General features: G+C 56.0%; 3 protein-coding genes across 4 annotated transcripts; 1 reads left to right on the top strand and 2 right to left on the bottom strand.

Annotated features, from left to right (window-relative positions):
- The first annotated feature begins 15 nt into the window (after positions 1 to 15).
- Positions 16 to 2768, top strand: ENDOG (endonuclease G). Its single transcript, XM_013198638.3, has 3 exons — positions 16 to 671; positions 1236 to 1345; positions 2036 to 2768. Exons 1-3 carry the CDS (start codon positions 156 to 158, stop codon positions 2319 to 2321), a joined length of 912 nt encoding a protein of 303 aa, XP_013054092.3. The 5' UTR covers positions 16 to 155; the 3' UTR covers positions 2322 to 2768.
- Positions 2769 to 3170: 402 nt separating this feature from the next.
- On the bottom strand, positions 3171 to 7892 carry SPOUT1 (SPOUT domain containing methyltransferase 1). Its single transcript, XM_048054727.2, has 12 exons — positions 7782 to 7892; positions 7639 to 7681; positions 7401 to 7526; positions 6933 to 7092; positions 6474 to 6563; positions 6116 to 6165; positions 5752 to 5882; positions 5251 to 5323; positions 4786 to 4884; positions 4016 to 4118; positions 3753 to 3900; positions 3171 to 3562 (listed from the first exon to the last, which is right to left on the bottom strand). Exons 1-12 carry the CDS (start codon positions 7815 to 7817, stop codon positions 3488 to 3490), a joined length of 1134 nt encoding a protein of 377 aa, XP_047910684.2. The 5' UTR covers positions 7818 to 7892; the 3' UTR covers positions 3171 to 3487.
- Positions 7893 to 8550: 658 nt separating this feature from the next.
- KYAT1 (kynurenine aminotransferase 1) lies at positions 8551 to 18705 on the bottom strand. 2 transcript variants are annotated; one of them, XM_048054695.2, is made up of 14 exons: positions 18551 to 18705; positions 16762 to 16883; positions 14423 to 14481; positions 13333 to 13483; positions 12508 to 12657; positions 12333 to 12419; positions 12090 to 12218; positions 11684 to 11804; positions 11214 to 11290; positions 11009 to 11098; positions 10734 to 10920; positions 10444 to 10520; positions 9940 to 10026; positions 8551 to 9547 (listed from the first exon to the last, which is right to left on the bottom strand). In XM_048054695.2, exons 2-14 carry the CDS (start codon positions 16843 to 16845, stop codon positions 9479 to 9481), a joined length of 1368 nt encoding a protein of 455 aa, XP_047910652.2. In that variant the 5' UTR covers positions 16846 to 16883; positions 18551 to 18705; the 3' UTR covers positions 8551 to 9478. The 2 variants fall into 2 exon arrangements, with proteins under 2 accessions (XP_047910652.2, XP_047910668.2); XM_048054711.2 differs by lacking the exons at positions 16762 to 16883; positions 18551 to 18705 and adding an exon at positions 15641 to 16650.
- Positions 18706 to 19095: the final 390 nt, after the last annotated feature.

Below are 19095 nucleotides of genomic sequence, written 5' to 3'. Positions count from 1 at the left end.
CGCTGCCGGCTGCGCTTCTGTGGGCACCGCGGGAGGAGCGTGGAGGCCTTGAAGGGGCAATTCCCTTACGGGTGTGTGGCGGTGGCGGCGGGGCGGGCACCGGAAGAGAAAGCCCTTCAGCAGGAACCGCTGGGAGCGGGACTCGCTGCGGGGCCATGCTGCGGGGCCGCTGGCTGCTGCCCGGGGCCTCCCTGGCTCTGGGCGCGGGGCTGGGAGCAGCGCTCACCACCCTCTGGCAGCGCCGTGAGGGCGATGCGGAGGAGGTGGCGGGGCTGCTGGGCCGCGTGCCCGTGCTGCCCGCGGTGCAGGCAGCAGCAGCAGCAGGCCCACCGGCGGTCACCGGGTCCGGCAGGGTCGAGCTGACCAAGTACGGCCTGCCCGGGTTGGTGCAGCTGCGGAGCCGCGAGTCCTACGTGCTGTGCTACGACCCGCGGAGCCGCAGCGCGCTCTGGGTGATCGAGCAGCTCAACCGGGAGACGCTCAGCGGAGCCTCCGACCGCGCCGCCTGCGACTTCCAGGAGGACGACTCGGTACACGAGTACCACCGCGCCACCAACGCCGACTACCGCGGCAGCGGCTTCGACCGCGGTCACCTGGCGGCCGCCGCCAACCACAAGTGGAGCCAGAAGGCCATGCGGGACACCTTCTACCTCAGCAACGTCGCCCCTCAGGTAGGTCTCGGCCCCCGGGGTGCTGCTGCTAAAAGCCTGGAGCAGCTCTGGCAGAGAGGGGCTGAGGTGACCGCGTTCCCTCGGGGTGGGGGGGGTTCAAAGAATCACTGAATATATTCAGTTAAAAGGGACCCACAAGGATCATTGTGTCCAGCTCCTGACTCCACACAGGGCAACTTAAGAGTTAAATGATGTATCTAAGGGGTGATGATAACGTTGGCCCCAAGAGCTTCTGCAAACAGGCACAAAGGTGGTCCTCGGTAAGGACCTGCCTGGGTGCTTCTAGCCCTGGGAGGGACCCCAGTCAGCGCAGTGTGCTGCAGCTGGACAAATGCTTACAGAGGCTGCAGTCTGAGGCTCGTGGGTTCTGCTGCTGGCTGTGCAAAGCAGGATCTCTGTACGCAGCTTCCAGAGTGCAGGTGGCAGTAGTGACCTTGGCTTGTAGTGCCCCCAAGCACTCCAGAAGTGTTAGAGAAAGGTGGATGTTGTTATGAGGAAAACTCTGAGCAAGGAGGAAGTGCCCTGGTGACTAACTCTACTGTCCGTGTCCACTCGTGTTTTCAGGTTCCTCATTTAAACCAAAATGCCTGGAATAACCTTGAGAAGTACAGCAGGAGCTTGGCAAGGAACAACAAGAATGTCTATGTCTGCACAGGACCTCTTTACCTGCCCAGGTAAACACGAGGACCCGGCTGGGACCACACTCGAGTGATGTCGTGCTGGGAAGGTAAAGCAGGCCGAGGGCTTGCAGCCTCCAGCTGCTCGAAAATAGGAGCGATCTGCCAAGAGCCCCTTCAGTAGGTGAGACCAGCAGCGTGCAGATTTTCTGCAGAACGGTGATTTCTTGGGGTTAGGTTCCCATTCAATCAGTTATTTTGGGAATACGTAGGGCGGGTTTCTTGAGATACAAGGTAACCTGGTGACTTTTGTTTGCAGTTCTTCCTAATGTAGCAGCATTAAATTAACAGAGTAGACTGCAGAACCCCTCCCTGCAGGATAAAGCTCCCAGGTTTCATTTCATGGACTGTTTGTTCACCTAAGAGCATGACGTTATCTGCAGGGATATTTGTGTAGGACTGTGAAAAGCAGTTCTCACAATCTGGGATCTTTTCACAGCAAGAAATAGCTTGGAAAGGCCGTTAAAGGAGAGACAGTGGGGCAGGGATCTGGGGTGACCAGACCCCGTGTAAAACTCAGCCTCACCATGTCACCCAGCCTCTGTTACAGCAACATCTGTACGGCAGAAGCAAGGCTGCTCCCTGCCATGCTGTGCAGTGGGGGCTCTCTTAGGGTGGTGGTGGAGGGCTGAGGGATGGAGGAGGCACCAGACTGTGGGATAATGTGGGACGTTGCTGTTGGTGCAGGATGGAGGCTGATGGGAAGATGTACGTCAAGTACCAAGTGATTGGGAAGAACAACGTGGCCGTCCCCACACATTTCTTCAAGGTGCTCATCCTGGAAAAGGAGAGTGGGGAGATTGAGCTGCGCTCCTACGTGATGCCCAACAGCCCCGTGGACGAGAACATCCCACTTGAACGGTTCCTGGTTCCCATCGAGAGCATTGAGCGAGCCTCAGGGCTCCTCTTCGTCCCCAACATCTTGAAGAGAACAAGTAACTTGAAAGCCATCACAGCTGGAAACAAGCGTTGAACCCTGACTAAGGAAATCCAGGTATCCTCTGGAAGGGACTGACAGCAGTAGTTCACAATACTTCCTTGAGCAATTTTAAATGCAGGGACTAAGAATCAAAGCAGTGCTTCCTTCAGCCCTTTCCCATTTCATGTAACAGTGAAACACATGCAAAGCATGTCTCAGGGGCAGGTTGCATGGAAGGTTCCTGGGCAGTTCCTGGGCACTTGACAAGTAGTAGTTCTCTAGGATTTGCCCCTAAGCTGCAGTACCTGTGCGTACTCCTGTAACTCCTTTTGTGTGTGGCTCTTAAAACACAAAGGGAAGTTACTTAATTTCTGTATTGAGCAGGGAAGGACAGTGGCAAGACGGGTACAGGGAGAGGTCCTTGCCTTTCTATGTCCAAAGGGCTGTGTAATTGTTTTATTTCGGAAGTTGGTTTTAGCAGTAAAGCTTTGAAAATCCAAAGTATGGATTGTTTCTTATCTGCTCTTACAGAAGTCCCTGAATAACTCAGCAGGAAAGGGGAAGGGCAAAGCCAGCTTCTCCAGCTGCTTTCCTCTTTGAGCCAAACTGTAACGAGGTATGGTGGTGACGTGCTTTAGCATCACAGAACAGCTTGGGGTGGAAGGGACCTTAAAGATCATCAAGTTAGCTCAGAGCCAAGTGAAGCTCCAGCCCTTCCTGCCATGGGGAAGGAGGAAGCCTTTGAGTTAGAGGGGGGCTGGGGAGTCAGGCTAGCTGTGTGATGGGAACAGCTGCTTGGCATAAGGATTAAATTCCTTCCTTCAAGGCTGAAGGCCACAGGGCTGCAAGGGCACTGAGTGCCCATCTTTGTCACAAACATTCACACACAGACTTCAAGGCAGCTGAGGTTTGGTACTGTTTTATTCCCCACCTGAGACATCTGAATTGCCGAGACTCAGTTTGCTGCCAGGCTTGTCCCAAGCTGCTGCGAGGCAGCGACCTGTTCTTGGCTGGATGCTGCAGGTGGAAGGGCCCAGACTTGCTGGTCCCAGCAGAAGCCGGACACTCGGTCGAGCAGTGCTGCCAGCTTTGGTCAGGTGTCTTCAGCTTCCCCCAGGCTTATCACTCCAGGAGCTTGGCAGGGCTTCCCTGCGTCTGAATAGCAAAGGGCTCTTCCTTGAGGCAGTCCAAAGTGGACAAGGTCGGTGGTTTTCCTTCCCTCAGCTGTCAGTGGGTGTCTTCACAGCCTCCTCGATGCGAGGTCTCAGTGCAGACAGAGAGATCAGCAGCGCTTCCTGGAACAGACCCGTGCAGTCAGAACTGCTGTCCCTGGCAAGGGACCCCTGGGCAAGCCAGGGGCTGTTTGAGGCATCACTGGGGGAATGACGCTGCCTGGCTGTATGCGTCACTGCCAGAGGCAGGAAGGCAGCGCTGCTCTGTGTGCGCAGGCACCGCACCCGCTGCACCGTTAGCCACCTGTCCTACCTCTGTTCGGATGGTTCGGCTGCCTTGGCTGGGACAAGTGTTCAGGTAGAAGTCAAACAGAAGGCTGGGGTCAGTGACCTCCAGGTTTGCATCTGCATCAACCCCAGCTTCTAAGCCCTGAAGACCTCCAAACACGACAAGGGCGTGCCTAGGGGACAGCACAGGGACAGGGTTAGAAGGGAGAACAGCTAAAACCATCGTACCGAGGCAGGTGTTCCGAGTGCAGGGGAGGTCTGAGTGGGCTGAGGATGTGCAACACAAACCTAAAGGAGGGGAGAGTGACCTGGTCCACAGAACTGCCCCGCTCTGAGGTCCCAACAGAGAGATCGTAGCCTTCCTTGAATGGACACTCCGAGAAGACAGCACCTGGGAAACAAACACAGGATGTGGTTATCAGCGTGGTGCTCCTCACCCCTGCTGCCTTCTGGGCAGGGTCAGACACTCCACAGGTGACTGGTGGCAGCAGAAAGAAGTGATTTCCAGCATCGCTAACGCATCAGAAGACTGATCCCTCTTCCTGCCTAATTCCCTTGCTGCAGGAATCTCCTGGCACTCAGCTGCATCACCTCAAACAGGTACCAGGAGCCATGGAAAATCAAAATATGATTTTCCTAGGAGATACAATCTCTCAGATGACAGTGGAAAAGGATTTTGCAGGGCTTGTGTGCTCAAAAGTCACTGCAGGCTTAGATGTGAATGAGTGGGAGGTAGTTACCACAAATGGAGATGGAAAGTACCAGCTCTCGTCAGCTGCTACGATGCACGCGTTTGGAAAAATGGTGAGTGTGAAAGTAGAGGGCCAAGTACTGGTGGGTGAGTGGGGCAGTTCACACTTGTAGCTTTATCCCTCAAATTTGATTGTTTTGTGACTGCTAGCTGCATAGGGTGTACGCTGCCTTTGAGACAAAACTAGAATTTTAAGGAACACACATTAACATGTTACAGATGTGCAGCCTGAAGTTGGTGTGGAAGCCCAGGCAGGATTAAGCTCCTTCTGCACAGCAGAAAGCAAAGAACGCCCCCAAATACTTACTGAGGCAGGAGGCAAGGCGGACGCTGTAACCCCAGTACAAGCCTGACACCGTCCGAGGGTGGTGTGAGGACACCACGATGCCCTTCCGCACTTTTGCTTCTGAAAGGGAAGCAAAGAGATTAACAACCCCCGTGACGTCCTGTTGAGAGCTGAACTTGACCAGCCACATACTGAGGTTTCTCCTGTGGCAAGGCGCTGACTCACTGCACAACCAAGAGCCTCCCTTCTGAGTGCATTCTGGAAAGTGTGAGCGTGCTTGGGCTACTTACTGCTGGTCAAAGAGCGGACAGGTCCTTCCAATACACTAGGGAGCTATGTAAGGGTGTTACTACACTGTGTGTGTGTAGTGAAGAGAATGAGGAGCTACTGGGTATCTTCAAATGTTGGTAATCTGAAGGCTGTCATACAGAAGGACTAACTCTGGCAGGAGTAAGGTCTGCAGATGCTAGCGCAGCAGCAGATTACCTGGATTCTGTGGTTCCTGCAGGCGCACCGTCACTCGCAGCCCGGGCTGCAGCTGTCTGTCAATCTGTACCTCCTGCAGGGACAGTCACCAGCAGTGTCAAGACAGTCTGGAGGTACTGGGGAAGGTGGGGAGGGAGGGAATCCTCTGAAGAAGGGGGGCATATTCTGACCTGGAGCTGGAATGAGGAGCTCTGCAATCAGGGGCAGCACGTTGCATGCCGTGCAGAGCAGGCTCAGGGTGGTTGGGTCACCAGCCTGAGACTTACTGTGCTGCTCAGAGGTTCCAACTCAGCAGCAAAGCAATGACGTGCTGGTAGGGCAGGCCAGAACTCGGGAAGTTACAAACATAAACTGGCCAGAAGGGACAGGATAGCACCAGCACTAACCCCCATTCCAGCCTGCTGTGAAGCAGGATGTTCAGAAACCGAGCAGTGCTTGTACCCACCACGCCTGCTTCAGATCTGCCAGCGACAGGATGAGTCGTTTTACCCACAGACGTACCTTCCTCATCCCACAGTTGACAAAAGAGCCTCTGCCTGGTTTACTAGGCCGATCCAACACCACGCCTTCTCGGTACTCCGAGTCCTCATCCATCCGCATGTGGTGAGGGCTGTCCAGGGGGTTGAGGAGCCCTGGAACAGGGCACAGGATGGCAACAGGTAAGGATAGGACACAAACTGCAGGAACGTGTGTAAGTATGGCTGCTCTGCTGCCCCCTCCCTCTGTGGTCCAGTGGAGCACAGCACCTCATCCCCACTCTAAGGTGGGGAAAAGTTTTTAAGCTCTGTGCATCCCGTGCAAAATGAGAGCCAGAGCTGAGGAAGGGGGAGCCAAGAGCACGGGACAGAGACAACTGAATCATTACCTGCAAACTGCAGATCTCCGTGTTTTGGAAAAAAGGATTTCCTCAAGTACCTATTATCAGAGAAGGTTTAAATATGAAAACAATTGTTTCTAAGAAATCTGGGCCTCAGCTCTAGCTTTGTACTGACTCAAAAGGAGCTGAGTACAGAGCATGATTAACTCTGGCAAGTCCCTGCTGTTGTTTCACTTAAACTCCTGAATCAGACGTGAAATGATCAGATCCAGTGTTCATGCATGATCATGCAATATAAACAGTTTATATTGCTTCTGGAGCCCACGCTATGAGGTACCCATGCAAATCATCAGCTGGTAGCCAGTTCTAATACTCATCTGACACAGTCTGGCTGTAGTGGACTTACTGAGGGCACTCCAGGTACTGCAGGATCCGAGCCAACTGCACGCAAGCCTTGCCTTTCTTTCCAATTCCTTCAAATTCCCCCTCCACACTCCTGAAAGAGAAAGAGAGCAGTCTGTAAACACCATATGGGACTGCAAAGCAACAAGGTCTTGGTCCTCTGGAGATCTGACCATTTCTCCTTAATCTGAATAGAAGCAGCCTCCTCCATCAACCCTAAAAGAACTAGGAAACCTTCTCTGCTGCTTTGTTCCGCCCATGCTGGCATAAATGATCCTAGTTTCCAAGGCAGTTAAGTGAACACCTGTGCCCAGTACAGGGCTCCCTGTACTGCTAGTGTTTATGAGAGATTCAAACGCTTGCAGTACAAACAGTTCTTTCCTGGTCTCAGCTAAAGAAAAGATGGAAGGAACAGAAAGCACAAAAGAAACGTTTCCTGCAGCACAAAATAGCTCATCCTTACTTTGCGTCTTCTCCATACTCGTCAAACACCACGATCTCATCCACGCAGAAGATGGCACAGGCTCGGGCAATCTGTCCAGCGAGGTAGGTCCGCAGCTCCAGCGACTGGGCGTTGTTGAGGATGGAGCCCGGCAGGGCGACGCTCAGCGTGTAGTGCCGCCCTGGGGAACAGAGCGCCGTCAGGCCTGACGGCTGCGCACGGGGCGCTTTTCTCCCACCAGTTGGTGAAGTACAGAAACTTCAGCTGCAGGGGAGGCGGGAGAAAAACGCAACCTCTGCTTCTCAGATTTTAACGAGGGGTTTTCTGTTAATAAAGGCCTGTCGTGCGGTGCCCGTTGCGTTGTGTTTGTGCCCGTTAGTGCACGTGGGCCGACTACTAGCAGACCTACAAAGATGACCGTCCCCTTCCTGACGGATCCCCGGGTTCTCTGTCTTCTCCCAGCCCCTCCCCGGGCTCCCAGCACACCACCTCTGTCCTCCTTCTGCTCCTCCTCCCGTGCTTGCTCCGCCTCCTTTTCCGCCAGCTCCCTCGTGCGCTGCTTCTCCAGCTTCTTCAGCAGCTTCAGCTCCTTCCATTTCTTCTTCTCCGCCTTCCCTGGGGCGCACAAAACCCCGGACACCACCAAGCCGTCAGCACAAGGCGCCGAGAGCCGGGCCCCCAGGGCGGCTGCAGCCCGCCCCCGGCCCCTGCCCGGCCCCGGCCTTACTCTCCTGCTTCCAGCGCCGCCAGTCCACCCTCCTCTCTTCAGCCTGCGGAGATGGGGGCCGTCAGGGGGCCGCCGGGGCTCCCCCCCCGGGGCTCCCCTCAGGGCCCCCCGCCCCTGCCGCCCCCCCCCCCCCCCCCCCGCACCTCTCGGGGCCGCTTGGCCGCGCCGCCGTCCGCCATCTTGTGCGCGCTGCCGGGCCCCGCCGTGATTGGCCGGTGCCCGCCCCAAGTGGGCGGGGCGTAGTGTCACGCGAGCCAATGGCCGGGCAAAGGGGCGGGGCTAGGAGGGGGGTTTAAATCGCCTGCGCGACCTGCTAAGCTAAGCAGGGGTTGCTCTGTCCTGGGGGTGGATGGGTGACAAAAGGCGTGCGGCAGCTTCTCCAGGGAGGCGGGGGTTAGATCCGGATCTCTGCGCCTGGGGGCGTTTGCAGGAGCTGTGCGTGCCTGGGGGGGATGTGGGGGTGATCCCTGCCTCTTGTGGGGTGTGTCACAGCCTAGAGTAAGAGCCCGCGCAGCTGGGGATGTTGTGAGTTGTGCTAATAAACAAATTTCTCAGCTCTTTGTCTGCTTTTGAAGGCCGTGGGTCCCCCAGCACCTGCCCGTGTGTGGGTGCGAGAGCAGCACCCTCACCTCGGGCTGCGGCCGGCAGGTGAGACGGGGCACCTCGTGTGGGCTGGAGGTCAGCGTCTGCCTGCTTCCCACAGGTTGGTGCTGCTCCCAGCAGGAATTGGTGCTGGGAGCTCCCCGCTCCCAGCCCAACGCAGGACACCCCCAGGGCTGCAGCCACCATCCTGGCAGGACGAAGGGCTGCCACCATGGGACGTGACGCAAAGCAGACCGCACAGGGGGTGGACAGCAGCTCCCCAGGAGATCTGCGTCAGCCCCATAATCATTAGAGACATTTACTCTTCAGTAATTGCAGTAATTCAGCTTTAATAATTTAACCACTACAAATATTTATCCCGCATTCTGTTGCGCGTAATTCCTGCACGATTTATGACTATTTTACATCCTTATCCAGCCTGAAATCAAGAATGACGCAAGAATTACCTGCCCAAATGCTGCTCGTGTTGCCCCACCAGCCCGGCAGCAGCCGTGCCCTACCTCCCTGGCCGCCACGTGCTCTTGTCAAAGGCTGGGGTTTGGTTTTGCAGCCTGGGGGTGCCACCAAGCCCTGACAAAGTCCTAAGGGCAGCGTGGGGGTGCACGGGGAAGGCTTAGCAATAGTCAAGGGCAGATGGTTCCTGAACCTGTGGTCACCTTCCCCAGAGATGTGCAGAAAAGCCAAAGGGATTATTGCTAATTATGGGAAACAACACCTTCCTGCGTGTAATTTTCAGGGTCAGAGGAATCAACCTGCTGATGGGCAGCGATGCCGCATTCACGTGGGGAACGTGGGTGCTGGTGGAAACGCTGTCCTGAGCCCTGCGGTACACGAGCTGGGACGTGGAGCAGGACAAACCACACCAACCCCGGCATGGCCCTGAAGGTAGGTCCTGAAACACCTTTTCAGAATGTGGTGGTGGAGCCATCCTTACCTCGTGTCTTGCTGGACGCATCCCAGAACTGATTAGTGAAGTCTTTAAAGATGAGAAGAAGTAATACTGAACGCTGAGCCACACCAGAAGGCTCGCTTCTTGCAAGAAACGGTGCATTCATTTCACAGTGACAGCAAAGCCCCTTAAACCGTGGGCCTGGCAAACCTCTTACCCGTTTGACAAAAAATGTGGTTGAAGGCACAAAAATAAGGACGTAGCATAGTTTGTAGCCAAGCAAAGGAAGAAGAAGAGCAATCGTGTCGGGTGACAACCAAGGAGAGCCTGGTTCCCTCCCCAGTGCCTTCAGGGAGTAGTTTTCTCCAGTTTCCATTTTTGCAATATGTCATCTGCTGCCTTCAGTGTGGCTTCCTCCTAAACAAACACCCAAGGTTTGGTTCGTGGCTTCCAGCCACGTCCCCCTTCCCCTCACCGAGTTGTTTTCACAATAAAATCCCATTCTCGTTCTGTGTTCGGTGTGACACGGGCACAGCCCAATCTGGGGCAGGCAGCGTGCCCTGGGCAGCTGAACGTCCACTCAGGGGACCCCCAGCTCTGACCAAGAAAGGTGGGACCCCGACAGGGCAGCACCAGCACCTCCGGCCCCAGCTCCGCTCGTGTGTCTGCGGGAGGGGCTCGGGCCGGCTGGACCCGGCTGCGGTGCCGTGCTCGGGCTCTAGTGCCCAAGGCGCTGTGTGTTTCTTGGCATTTGTCTCACCACGCAGCCCCAGTTATTACCCCCGACCTCACCTCGCCACAGGGCTCACCTTTGCGAAGCAGAACCGGATGAAGGAGTTGTAGTTGTTCTTGTGGGGCCCGCAGTAGAAAGCGGAGAGCGGGATGGCCGCGAGTCCCTGGGGAGGGAAAGGCATGGAGCTGAGGTTAGCGCCTTGGGGACATTTCCCAGTGTGGGTGAAGCTGTCACCTAGTGCTCGCAAGTCTCACGGACGGGCTCACAAGTGCCTTTGGTGCTCTGCGTGCCCTGCTTGAGCTCACCACGGGGCTTGAGGCCAGCTGCTGACAGACACCTCAAATGTGTCCCTGGCCCTGGGTTGCTGGACCCATGCACGTCCTCAGGAGAGCCCCAGCCCTGGCTGGTGCTACCATGGACTTAAGCAATGCCCTGGCTTCTTCCACACTAAAACCGGGTCTGGATGGGGACGTTGCCCACTGGTGGTGTTGCCACCACTGCTGGCTCTGATGAGCACAGCCAGCAGGGAGGGCACAAACACACCATGGTAAATGCGGTGGAAAAGGGCAGATGCATTTACCTTGTTCTTCACCATCCACTTTGCAAATCTGGAGTCGTAGGGCTCGTCAGAGCTGGGGACGTCAGGGACATCGGATTCTGCGGGAGGAGCAGTGCAGAGGCTGTGGCTGGGTGGGTGCCTCAGCCAAGCCCCAAACCCGTGGCCTCTGGGAGCTCAGATGGGAAGCGCGGCGCGGTCCCTCCCCTCGTTGGATGTTGTTTGTGCAGGTTCCTGTCCCTGCTGGTGGGACCGGGCCGAGCTGATCCCCGAACTCAGCCCTGCCCGAGCAGCACCGCAGCTGCACAACTCACTGAACTCGGAGATGTCTGCCACCAAGAAGTAGGTGCCCTCGGGGATGATGGGTTTCATCCCCACTGCGACCAGGCTCTGGACCAGCTGGTCTCGCTTCTGCTGCATCTCCTTGGGCAGCTGGACAAAGTAGCTGTCTGGCTTCCCGTAGCGCTCAAACTCCCTCTGGAAACCCTGAGCCACGACTTCCTGTGAGGGGAGAGGATCCAAAGGCTGGTGGGAAGACGGCCAAGGCTGCTTTGGGAATTGCAGGGCTGGTGGCAGGGAGCTGCTTTACCTGTGCGGCCGTGGCGCAGTGGTACACCGAGTTCTGGTGCATGGTGCGCAGGTGCTGCAGCAGCCGGTTGGGTCCCACGGTCCAGCCCACCTGTGGCCGGGAGAGGAGGAGGAAGGTGCTAAATCTTTGGTACCTCCTCGTGTTCTGCTTTATTGCAAAGGGATGGGGATGGGGAGACAAAGAGGTGTTGCGTGGGGGCACTCACCTTCCATCCAGTGACACTGAAGGTTTTCCCAGCGCTCCCAATGCTCACCGTGCGGTCCCACATCCCTCGCAAGCTGGCTGGCAATGGAACGAGAGAGAAACACTGATGGCAGAGCTCAGCACGCTCCCTGCAACGGGGTAACTGCATGTTACTGCAACAGGAAGAACAGGCCTCTGAAGTCATGTTGAAATGGATATCCCAAAACTAGAGACACCGAGAAAATGGTAGTTTTGTACAGAATGGGCAAAAATCCAGTTTCACTGGAGCCAAAGGGTTCTTTGCTCCAGATCTCATGCTGTGAAACCAGCTCTGTTTCCTCCAGCTGGTTCTGGAAGTCAGGGCTTCAGTTTAAGACCTGGTGTGGAGGCTGAGTTTGAAGTGCAGCAAGACATGCGTGCCAGGGGTTCCCTGTTAAATCCCCAGTTCCTTCCCCAGAAGATGCCCAGGCTCAGCCAAGCCCTCCTCCATACCGATGCGGACGTGCTCCTTCCCGTCGTAGACCAGCCACTCATACACTTCATCGCTGATGCACAGGGCGTCGTGCTTCACGCACAGGTCTGCAATGAGCTCCAGCTCCTCTCGGCTGAACACCTGCAGCAGGCAGGGAGCAGAGCTAAGACACAGCAGGAGCATCTCTGAGCCCTGCCGTGCACCCTTGGCTGCACCATCTCCTGAGCCAGGACAGGACAAAATCACTGCTGGCACAAAAGATGAGGCTTCAAAATGCCAGCAGAGCACAGCAGTGGTGCTCCCACAACTCCCATTCCCCCTGCGTGCCAGGAAGGTGGAGTTGGTGCCACAGCGCAGCCATGGCTGGGCGAGCTGTAGCACCCCAGCTGCTCTTGGGACTGTCCACAGCGAGGCCAGAGGCATTACCTTGCCCAGAGGGTTGTTGGGTGAGTTCAGGACGATGGCTTTTGTCCGTTCACTGAATTTAGAAGCCAGTTCAGCGGGGTCCAGCTGCCAGTCTGCACTAGACATCAATTTTCCATCTTTTGGAGCTTTCTAGAGAGAGCAGAGGGGAACCTCAGCTTGCTTTGCTGCTTCTACGCTTTGCTTAGGGGTCACCGTGCTACAAATGCTCTTCTCTTCTCAATGGCTCTGCTCTGACCCACTCACCGGTCTCAGCGGGATGAACACAGGTGTCCCACCAGCCATTTTCACCATCGGCTCATAGCAGTCGAAGAAGGGCTCAATGATTATCACCTGGAAGAGAGGGGCATGGCAGCAGCCTCCCGGCCCTGCTCAGAGCTACCTGAGGGCCGCACAGAGCAATGGGAGGGTCCTGGGTTACCTCATCGCCTTCATCAACGAAAGCCTGGAAGCAGCAGAAGAGGGCCTGGTACGCCCCTACAGTCACCATCACGTTGGTCATAGGATCCAGCTCTCGTCCGAGCAGCTTCCCAAAAAGCTGGGCTAGGATCTTCACCAGAGGCGGGTGGCCCTGTGGGGTGAGAGGAGTGGGTGAGGGCTGGGTGGTGGAAGCCTCCTGAACCAGGGATGAGCCCTTCGGATGGCTCTGGGCAGCCAAGTGCCCTGTGTTGGGTTTCCCTGCCATGATGGCTCTGCCTCACATATGTGGGTGCCTCGTGCTGTGGGATTTTGGCAACAAACCCCACATCCACCGGACCCCTGCACTTGTGTCCAATGTGTCCCTGCAGCAGAACAGGGGCACGATCCTGCCTGGAAATAATTCCCTTTGGTTGTTGTTGTTGTTGTTGTTTTGTTTGTTTGTTTTATTTTCTTTTTCTTTGCAGGGCACCCCAGCTATTGCCAGCTCTGTCACTGCAACTGCAGGTGACAAAAATCCTGTTTAAACAAGTGCAACTTCTCCCTGCCCAGCCAGCACTGCCGGATGGGCACTTCTGCAATGGCAAAGCAGGATCTGACCCTCCTGGAAAGAAGACGGGGGCAAAGACGGAAGCTGTTGCAAGGAGATGTCTCCATCATCCCCAGCAAATCTGGATGGCTCTGCCCACCCACCGCAGCAGCTGGGGCGTCCTGGCCCGTGCGCCCAGCCGAGGTGTGCGTTGCTTGGGTTGCCTGAGCTTGTTCAAGCCCTGGCCCATCTGGGGCAGGGCTCAGGGGTACCGCCTAGCAGGGGGGGCTGTCCACGCACAAAGGCACGGGTGTACTGGTGCAGCATGTGCTTCTCCCCGCTGAGGGCTCTGGTGAACGCTTCCTTCAAAAAGTCCGGTGGGGGGAAGTCGGGGAAGCCCTGGCCCAGGTTCACCGTGGAGTAGGTGGCAGCCAGTTTTACAAATTCCACCCTGGAGAGAGGGAAGGGAGAGAAGGACAAGCATGACAGAGGGTCTGGGCAGCCTGCTGGCACCAGCTCTGCTTGGTGGCGTCACTTTGGCAGGGAGCGAGGTGGGTGGACAGGACCGTCTGGGGGAGCAGCTCCCACAGCAGGGCTGGTTTCTGCCCCATCCTCACTGCTTGCACCAGGCACAGGGCGTTTCAGACCAGTTTTAATTGAAACCGAGCCAGGCGCTATTGCACTGGGAAGGGTTTTAGCTTTTTTTGAAGGACACAGCAGTTGTGCTGCCTGGGTGCATGGTCATGGCTGAAGCCACGCACCACTTCTGATCAGACCAGACCAAGCAGGAGAGGTCTCAGAGGCTTTCAAGCTGAGGCCAGTTCTAGAAAAATTAGTGACCAGGCACCGTGAAGGCCTCTGCAGGGGATAAGACAGGCTGAACTCAGCGCTCGTCTCACCCACGGGCTGGCTTATTGGCACTTTGTAGCTCAAAGCTAGGCAGAGCAGGGCACAGCTCATTTAACCCGTGTTCAAGCACGCAGTGTTCCCAATGCCGCAGCTCCTGGCAGGCTGGGGGCAGAGCTAGCAGCACCTCTTTGCCTGCCTCCCTGCTGCCAGTGCCCTAGGCTGGGCTTGAAGCTGATGCTGAGCTGGAGCCAGTGTGCTGCGACCGCTCGGCTCAGGTTTGGGTGCTGCTGCCGACCGCCTTCCCTTGGGACAGCAAGGAGCTGATGCTGCAAAGCACGAGCAGCAGGTACGCAGCTGAGCTGGTGTAAAGCCTCCGGGGACAAAATCACCCCAATGCGTTTCCTGAACAAATGCAAAGTAGCCAAGCGAGGTGCTGCTCCGTGCCGTGCAACCGCAGCGGTTTCTGTCTGATGTTGGGCTGCCTAAAACCACATCTACCACCGGGGTAAACCAGGAGCTGCCCAGTAGCAGCTTAACTCACCAGATATTCTTATCGACCCCCTCCAGCCTCCGAGCTTGCACTGGCCTTGACATTTTTGCCTGCGAAGAGAAGGAGAGCTTGGAGCTTCCACTCGTGGAAGGGGAGGACGTGCCCTCTGCAGGAGGGGTGCCCCCAGCAGAAGGTGTGTGCTCCTGCGTGGCTTCGCCGCCTCTGCTGGCCAACCTCAGTGCTTCAATGCTGACACAGCAGCTTCTGGAAGAAGATTCAGACACTTTTTTGGAGAGATCAGAGAGATGAGGGGTGGCAGAGGAAGATGTTTCATTTCTGAGTTTCAGAAAGAAAACAGCTGAACGAATGAGGTGCGAGTACCTCACTGGGGCACTAGCAATACCTTGTACCTTGTTTGCAGTTGGAATAAATCGTGCGTCAAATGAGCTCGGCCAGGCTCTAAGAGCCAGGCCAATAACCCCAGACCTCAGGCTTTTGCTTTCCCATAGCCCCTCTTTTCAGAAGGAGCTCTTTGTTCCCTACAGGCCACAAAACACCCCCTTTTTCTAAAAGAACAAACATTTTTATTCCACACCACCCTGAAGAGCGGCAGGAATAGCGTTTGCTCCTTTGTCCTGCTGGAGCCCGCGGCTGCTCTAGAGCCTAAACTAAATGCTGGTAAATTCTGCACCTAAAATTCACAACAAAAGCAGGCAGCAGCTGAGTGCAGGCAGGAGGGGAGCACAGCACACACACGGCAGTCTGGCGTACGGAGACACCGAGGGACCGCTTGCCTGATCGGTGCCTATGTCCACGTGCATCGTGGCTGAGGGGGTTGGAAGAGGGGCAGTAGGGAGCATGCAGAGCAAAATCCTCCCTCCCGTTGGATGAGCACGGCGGGAGGAAGTCTGATGTGCTTGATGGGGAGTTTATCGCGAGGACGATGAAAAGCAACAGAGGCAGAATTTAGTAACTTAGCAGTGCAGGAGAAAAGGCAACCAGACAGCGAGGGGGCTGGAGACAGGACACAAAGGATGCTCAGTGCACCAAGAAAAGCCTGCGTGGGGATGGAGGAGGGCGTCTGCGAAGCAATGAGCCAAGAAAATGATCGTCCCCACAGCAAGCAAAACGCAAACAGGGATGAGGAGGGCACATGCGAGCAGCTGAGGGGTGAGATGTGGAGCTGGGATATGTGAGGACAGGGTCTGCGCTCTGTTGTGCCGGGATGGTGGGGTTACGGTGTCCCCCCACTCGTAACTCCCCACTTACCTGCTTGCCGCCGCCCTTCCCGCAAGGCTGTACCAGCGTTTGAGTACTGCCCCAACAATAGTTTGTGTCCCTGGATTTTTTTATGCAGCTTCAGCCCTCGCTAGGGATTTTTGCAAATAAATTACAAGGAATCCCGAGTTTCAGAGGGCAGCGGGTGGACTCTGCGCTCCCCCGCGGTGCTGGGCAGGCGGCCAAGGGTGAGTAGGAGTCACTGCCTCCCCGGCTGTAGGGGAGCCCCACGCATCTCCCCCAGCCCCCTTCTTTGCCTTTTCTGCACAAGCCCATGGGCATTACAGTCAGCAAGACCCGAGGCTTGAGCTGGTTGTGGTGGGAGTAGGATTTGTGGCTTGGGATGTTAAAGATAGCTGGAGGTTAAACATTAACAGCTCCAGCGCTGTCCCCTTGTGGTGGGGCTGCTGCTGGCCCCAGCCAGAGAATGTAACAGCTCTGAGAGGTGGCTCAGTGGTGAAAGCCTTGAAGTTCCCAATTTTGAGGAAAGCCCCTGCTTGCTCCAACCCTTTCAGAAGCGGCAATGACATACTTTCTTCTCCTGACTTCCCTCTGTCCCATCCCCAGCCTGCGTGACGCTGTCATGGGTGGCTGCCCACTGGGCTGGAGAGCAACGCGGGCTCAGGGCCACGTAGCCCCCAAATCCATGTCAGCCTGTTCTGCCCCCAAACCCAGTGACGTTCCTCCAGCTGCAATTTGCCAGGCAGACAACTTAGCAGCCACGGCCGTGCTCTGCACTCTACCACTGACTCCTCACTGCTCGTCATTCCCTTGCTCTGCAAGTTTCTACCTCTAGGAGGATGCTGATATTTCATTCTCCAAGTATTTTGCAACCCAAGAAGCTTTAGTCGAAGACACCTTCAGATGAGGCAATCCCACAAACAATGAGCTTTTCTCTGTGTAAAGAGTATTCTCTTGCTTGTGTGAGACGTTCCCTTTAACCAGGCTACCTGGAAATAATTGGGTTACAGCAGACATTGCATCAGGGTGACTTTTCCTGACATGCCCTATCTGCTGCCACTGCCAAGGCTCGTTCCCCAGCTCCACGCCGCTGTGGCCTGAGCCAGGGAGCAGGCTGCGGGCCAGAAGCAGTTGTGCTGGGCATTCAATACCTCGCTGGAGCAGGAGCTATATCCAGCGCCGCAATTCCTCTCCAGCAAGAAGTGACGCAGAGACGGTCCTGCTCTCCTGAGCATGCCACGGCTCCTGCTGTCTCACTCTTGTGGGCACGGACCTGTATTTCCCCAGACACAAAGCAGAGGGATGAGAAAATCGCTCCGCGGCTGCAGGCATGAAGCAAAGGTTTCTTTTACCTGGGGACACAACGCAGGTCCAGACCCAAAGCTGTGGTTACTTCACTCTGGATAGGAAAAGGCAGCCCAGACACTTTGTGTGTTGTCACTGCAATGTCAAACAGGGCTGGGGCTGCACTTTGTGCCTATGACACACATGAAAGCAGGATCACAAGGGCAGCACCTGCAGCTTCTGCCTCCTCTCCCCCCGGTTCCACGCTACCACTGCTTTCCTCTGCACTGGGGCAGTGGTATAGACACCAGCGAGAGGGGATCCTCTGGAATCGTGTGTCCTTCATCACCTTCCCGCCTGCTTTTTCCCTGGTGTCTCCTGCCTCTGCCCTTCCTCTCCTTCACCTTCACCTGATGTGGCTGTAGCTTGGCTGCACAACTCGGGCACCCTGCCTCTCGGGGCTGGCAAGGGAAACAAGGGGCCTGAGGGGTTAATGTGCTTATGGATTTTGGTGTTTAGGTTTCCTTTAAGACCCCAAATAAATTAATTTCTGTGCCTGATGCAGCCTGTTCCTTCACCTCAGGTCCCCTCAACTATTCTACAGCACTGCCAAAGCACGTGGTATTTAAGCTAAAATAAATTGCTTTGTTAGATACTTTAGATAAAAGGGGTGAGTCTGGAGGATGCATGCACCTTTATTTCCATCAGCTACAGATTAATTTACTGCTAAATTTACTGAAAAAAATAAATAATTAAAACAGGTTTGAAGATGGCCAGCACAAGGGTAGGTTCTCGGTACTGCTAGATGCCCTCCCTATCCTTACGTGCAGGCTGAGTCCCCTCTGCTTGCATTTTGTGTTATTTCTAAAAAGCAAAAAGCAGCAGCCAGCCAGTTTTACATCTCTTTGCCCAGGTAGGAAAAAACAGCATGATTTATGGAAAATGGGGCATAATATTTCTCAGGACTGTGAAATATCTGCCTCCTCCCTGTGCAGGGGACAGGTGCTGGGATGGGGGGCACTGCTTTGGGGTGCAAAGCAAGTGAGTGCCAGACTGCGGGGACTAAGCCTGCAGGTGACAAAATGAAATTGTGGCAATAAAAAGGGCTTCACTGGCTTACACCGAACTGTGGAGCGTGCTTGAGAGGTGTGCACAGGGCTCCTGCAAGGAGCTAGAGGCAGTGCTGGACTCTGGGAGCTGCTCCCGGCAGAAGCACTGGGGCTAGGGCAGGGGCTCTGCCTCACCTCCCCAACCCTGGGCAATGTTTTGCAGTGGGGTCAGCCACCGGGGAGTCAAAAAGCCTGGGAAAGGCTCAGGGAGCTTCTCCCTTGGCTGAGTTTTCAGGCCGTGCCGTACCTACGCTCCCTGCAAGGAGCAGGGCAGGCGGGACGGAGCACTCAGGATTTTGGAGGAGGCAACCGAAAGGTCACCGCAGGGATCGGTCGGTCACTCACCGGCGATCTCCTCCGTCCCGGTGCTGCCCAGGCGGCCAGCCTGGCCGCTTGTGGGTGCACCCGAAGGGCTCTGGGGGACGAGGGTCCCCCTGCACCCACTGCACCACAGGAACACGGGCGAATGCAGCAGCCAACGAGTGCACACGCGTTGGCACGGGGCAGCCCCTCAGCAGGGGTGGCAGTGGGGGTAAAACCAACTTACGTCAAGCTGGGACACGCTGCATTACGCTGCAAAAGTCCGGCACGACCACCCAGGCTGCCCGCACACACATGCCGGTCTCCCCATGTACCAAAATGCTTCATCTGCAGCGGGGACTTCCTGGGAGGAGTCTCGGAAGCTGCAGGAAGGCAGAAATCGAGCTACAACACTCGGATAGAGAAGATGGTACCGGGGAAAAGGAGCTCTCGGGTCACTCCGAAGCACCAGAAAGGAGAGGGCTTTGGGGAACTGGTGCCTTCCTCGCAGTGGCTCAGAGCCAGAAGTGCCAGAGGATCTTGGCTGCCTGAGAAAATAACGCAGCCTATTGTTCAGATGGAGCCTTGTACCTGTAACGGGGTAATTAGTGTGGCAGGGCTCTAATTACCTGCAGCATCGTCCAGCTCCTGGGCTGTGGACAGTCAGAGGGACAGAGACCAGCCTCAGAGGGGGATTTTGGCAGGTATGCAGGAACTGAACTCTCCACCAGGTGTGTGAGAGGTGACAATTGCTCAAGTGAGGCGTAGAGAGCAAATTATCTTCTCTCGGCT

Source organism: Anser cygnoides, chromosome 20 (assembly GCF_040182565.1).
Source record: "Anser cygnoides isolate HZ-2024a breed goose chromosome 20, Taihu_goose_T2T_genome, whole genome shotgun sequence".
In the NCBI taxonomy this organism is placed as follows: domain Eukaryota; kingdom Metazoa; phylum Chordata; class Aves; order Anseriformes; family Anatidae; genus Anser; species Anser cygnoides.
The sequence above is the reverse complement of the archived record's forward strand: the minus strand, read 5'-3'. Positions and strand labels throughout refer to the sequence as shown.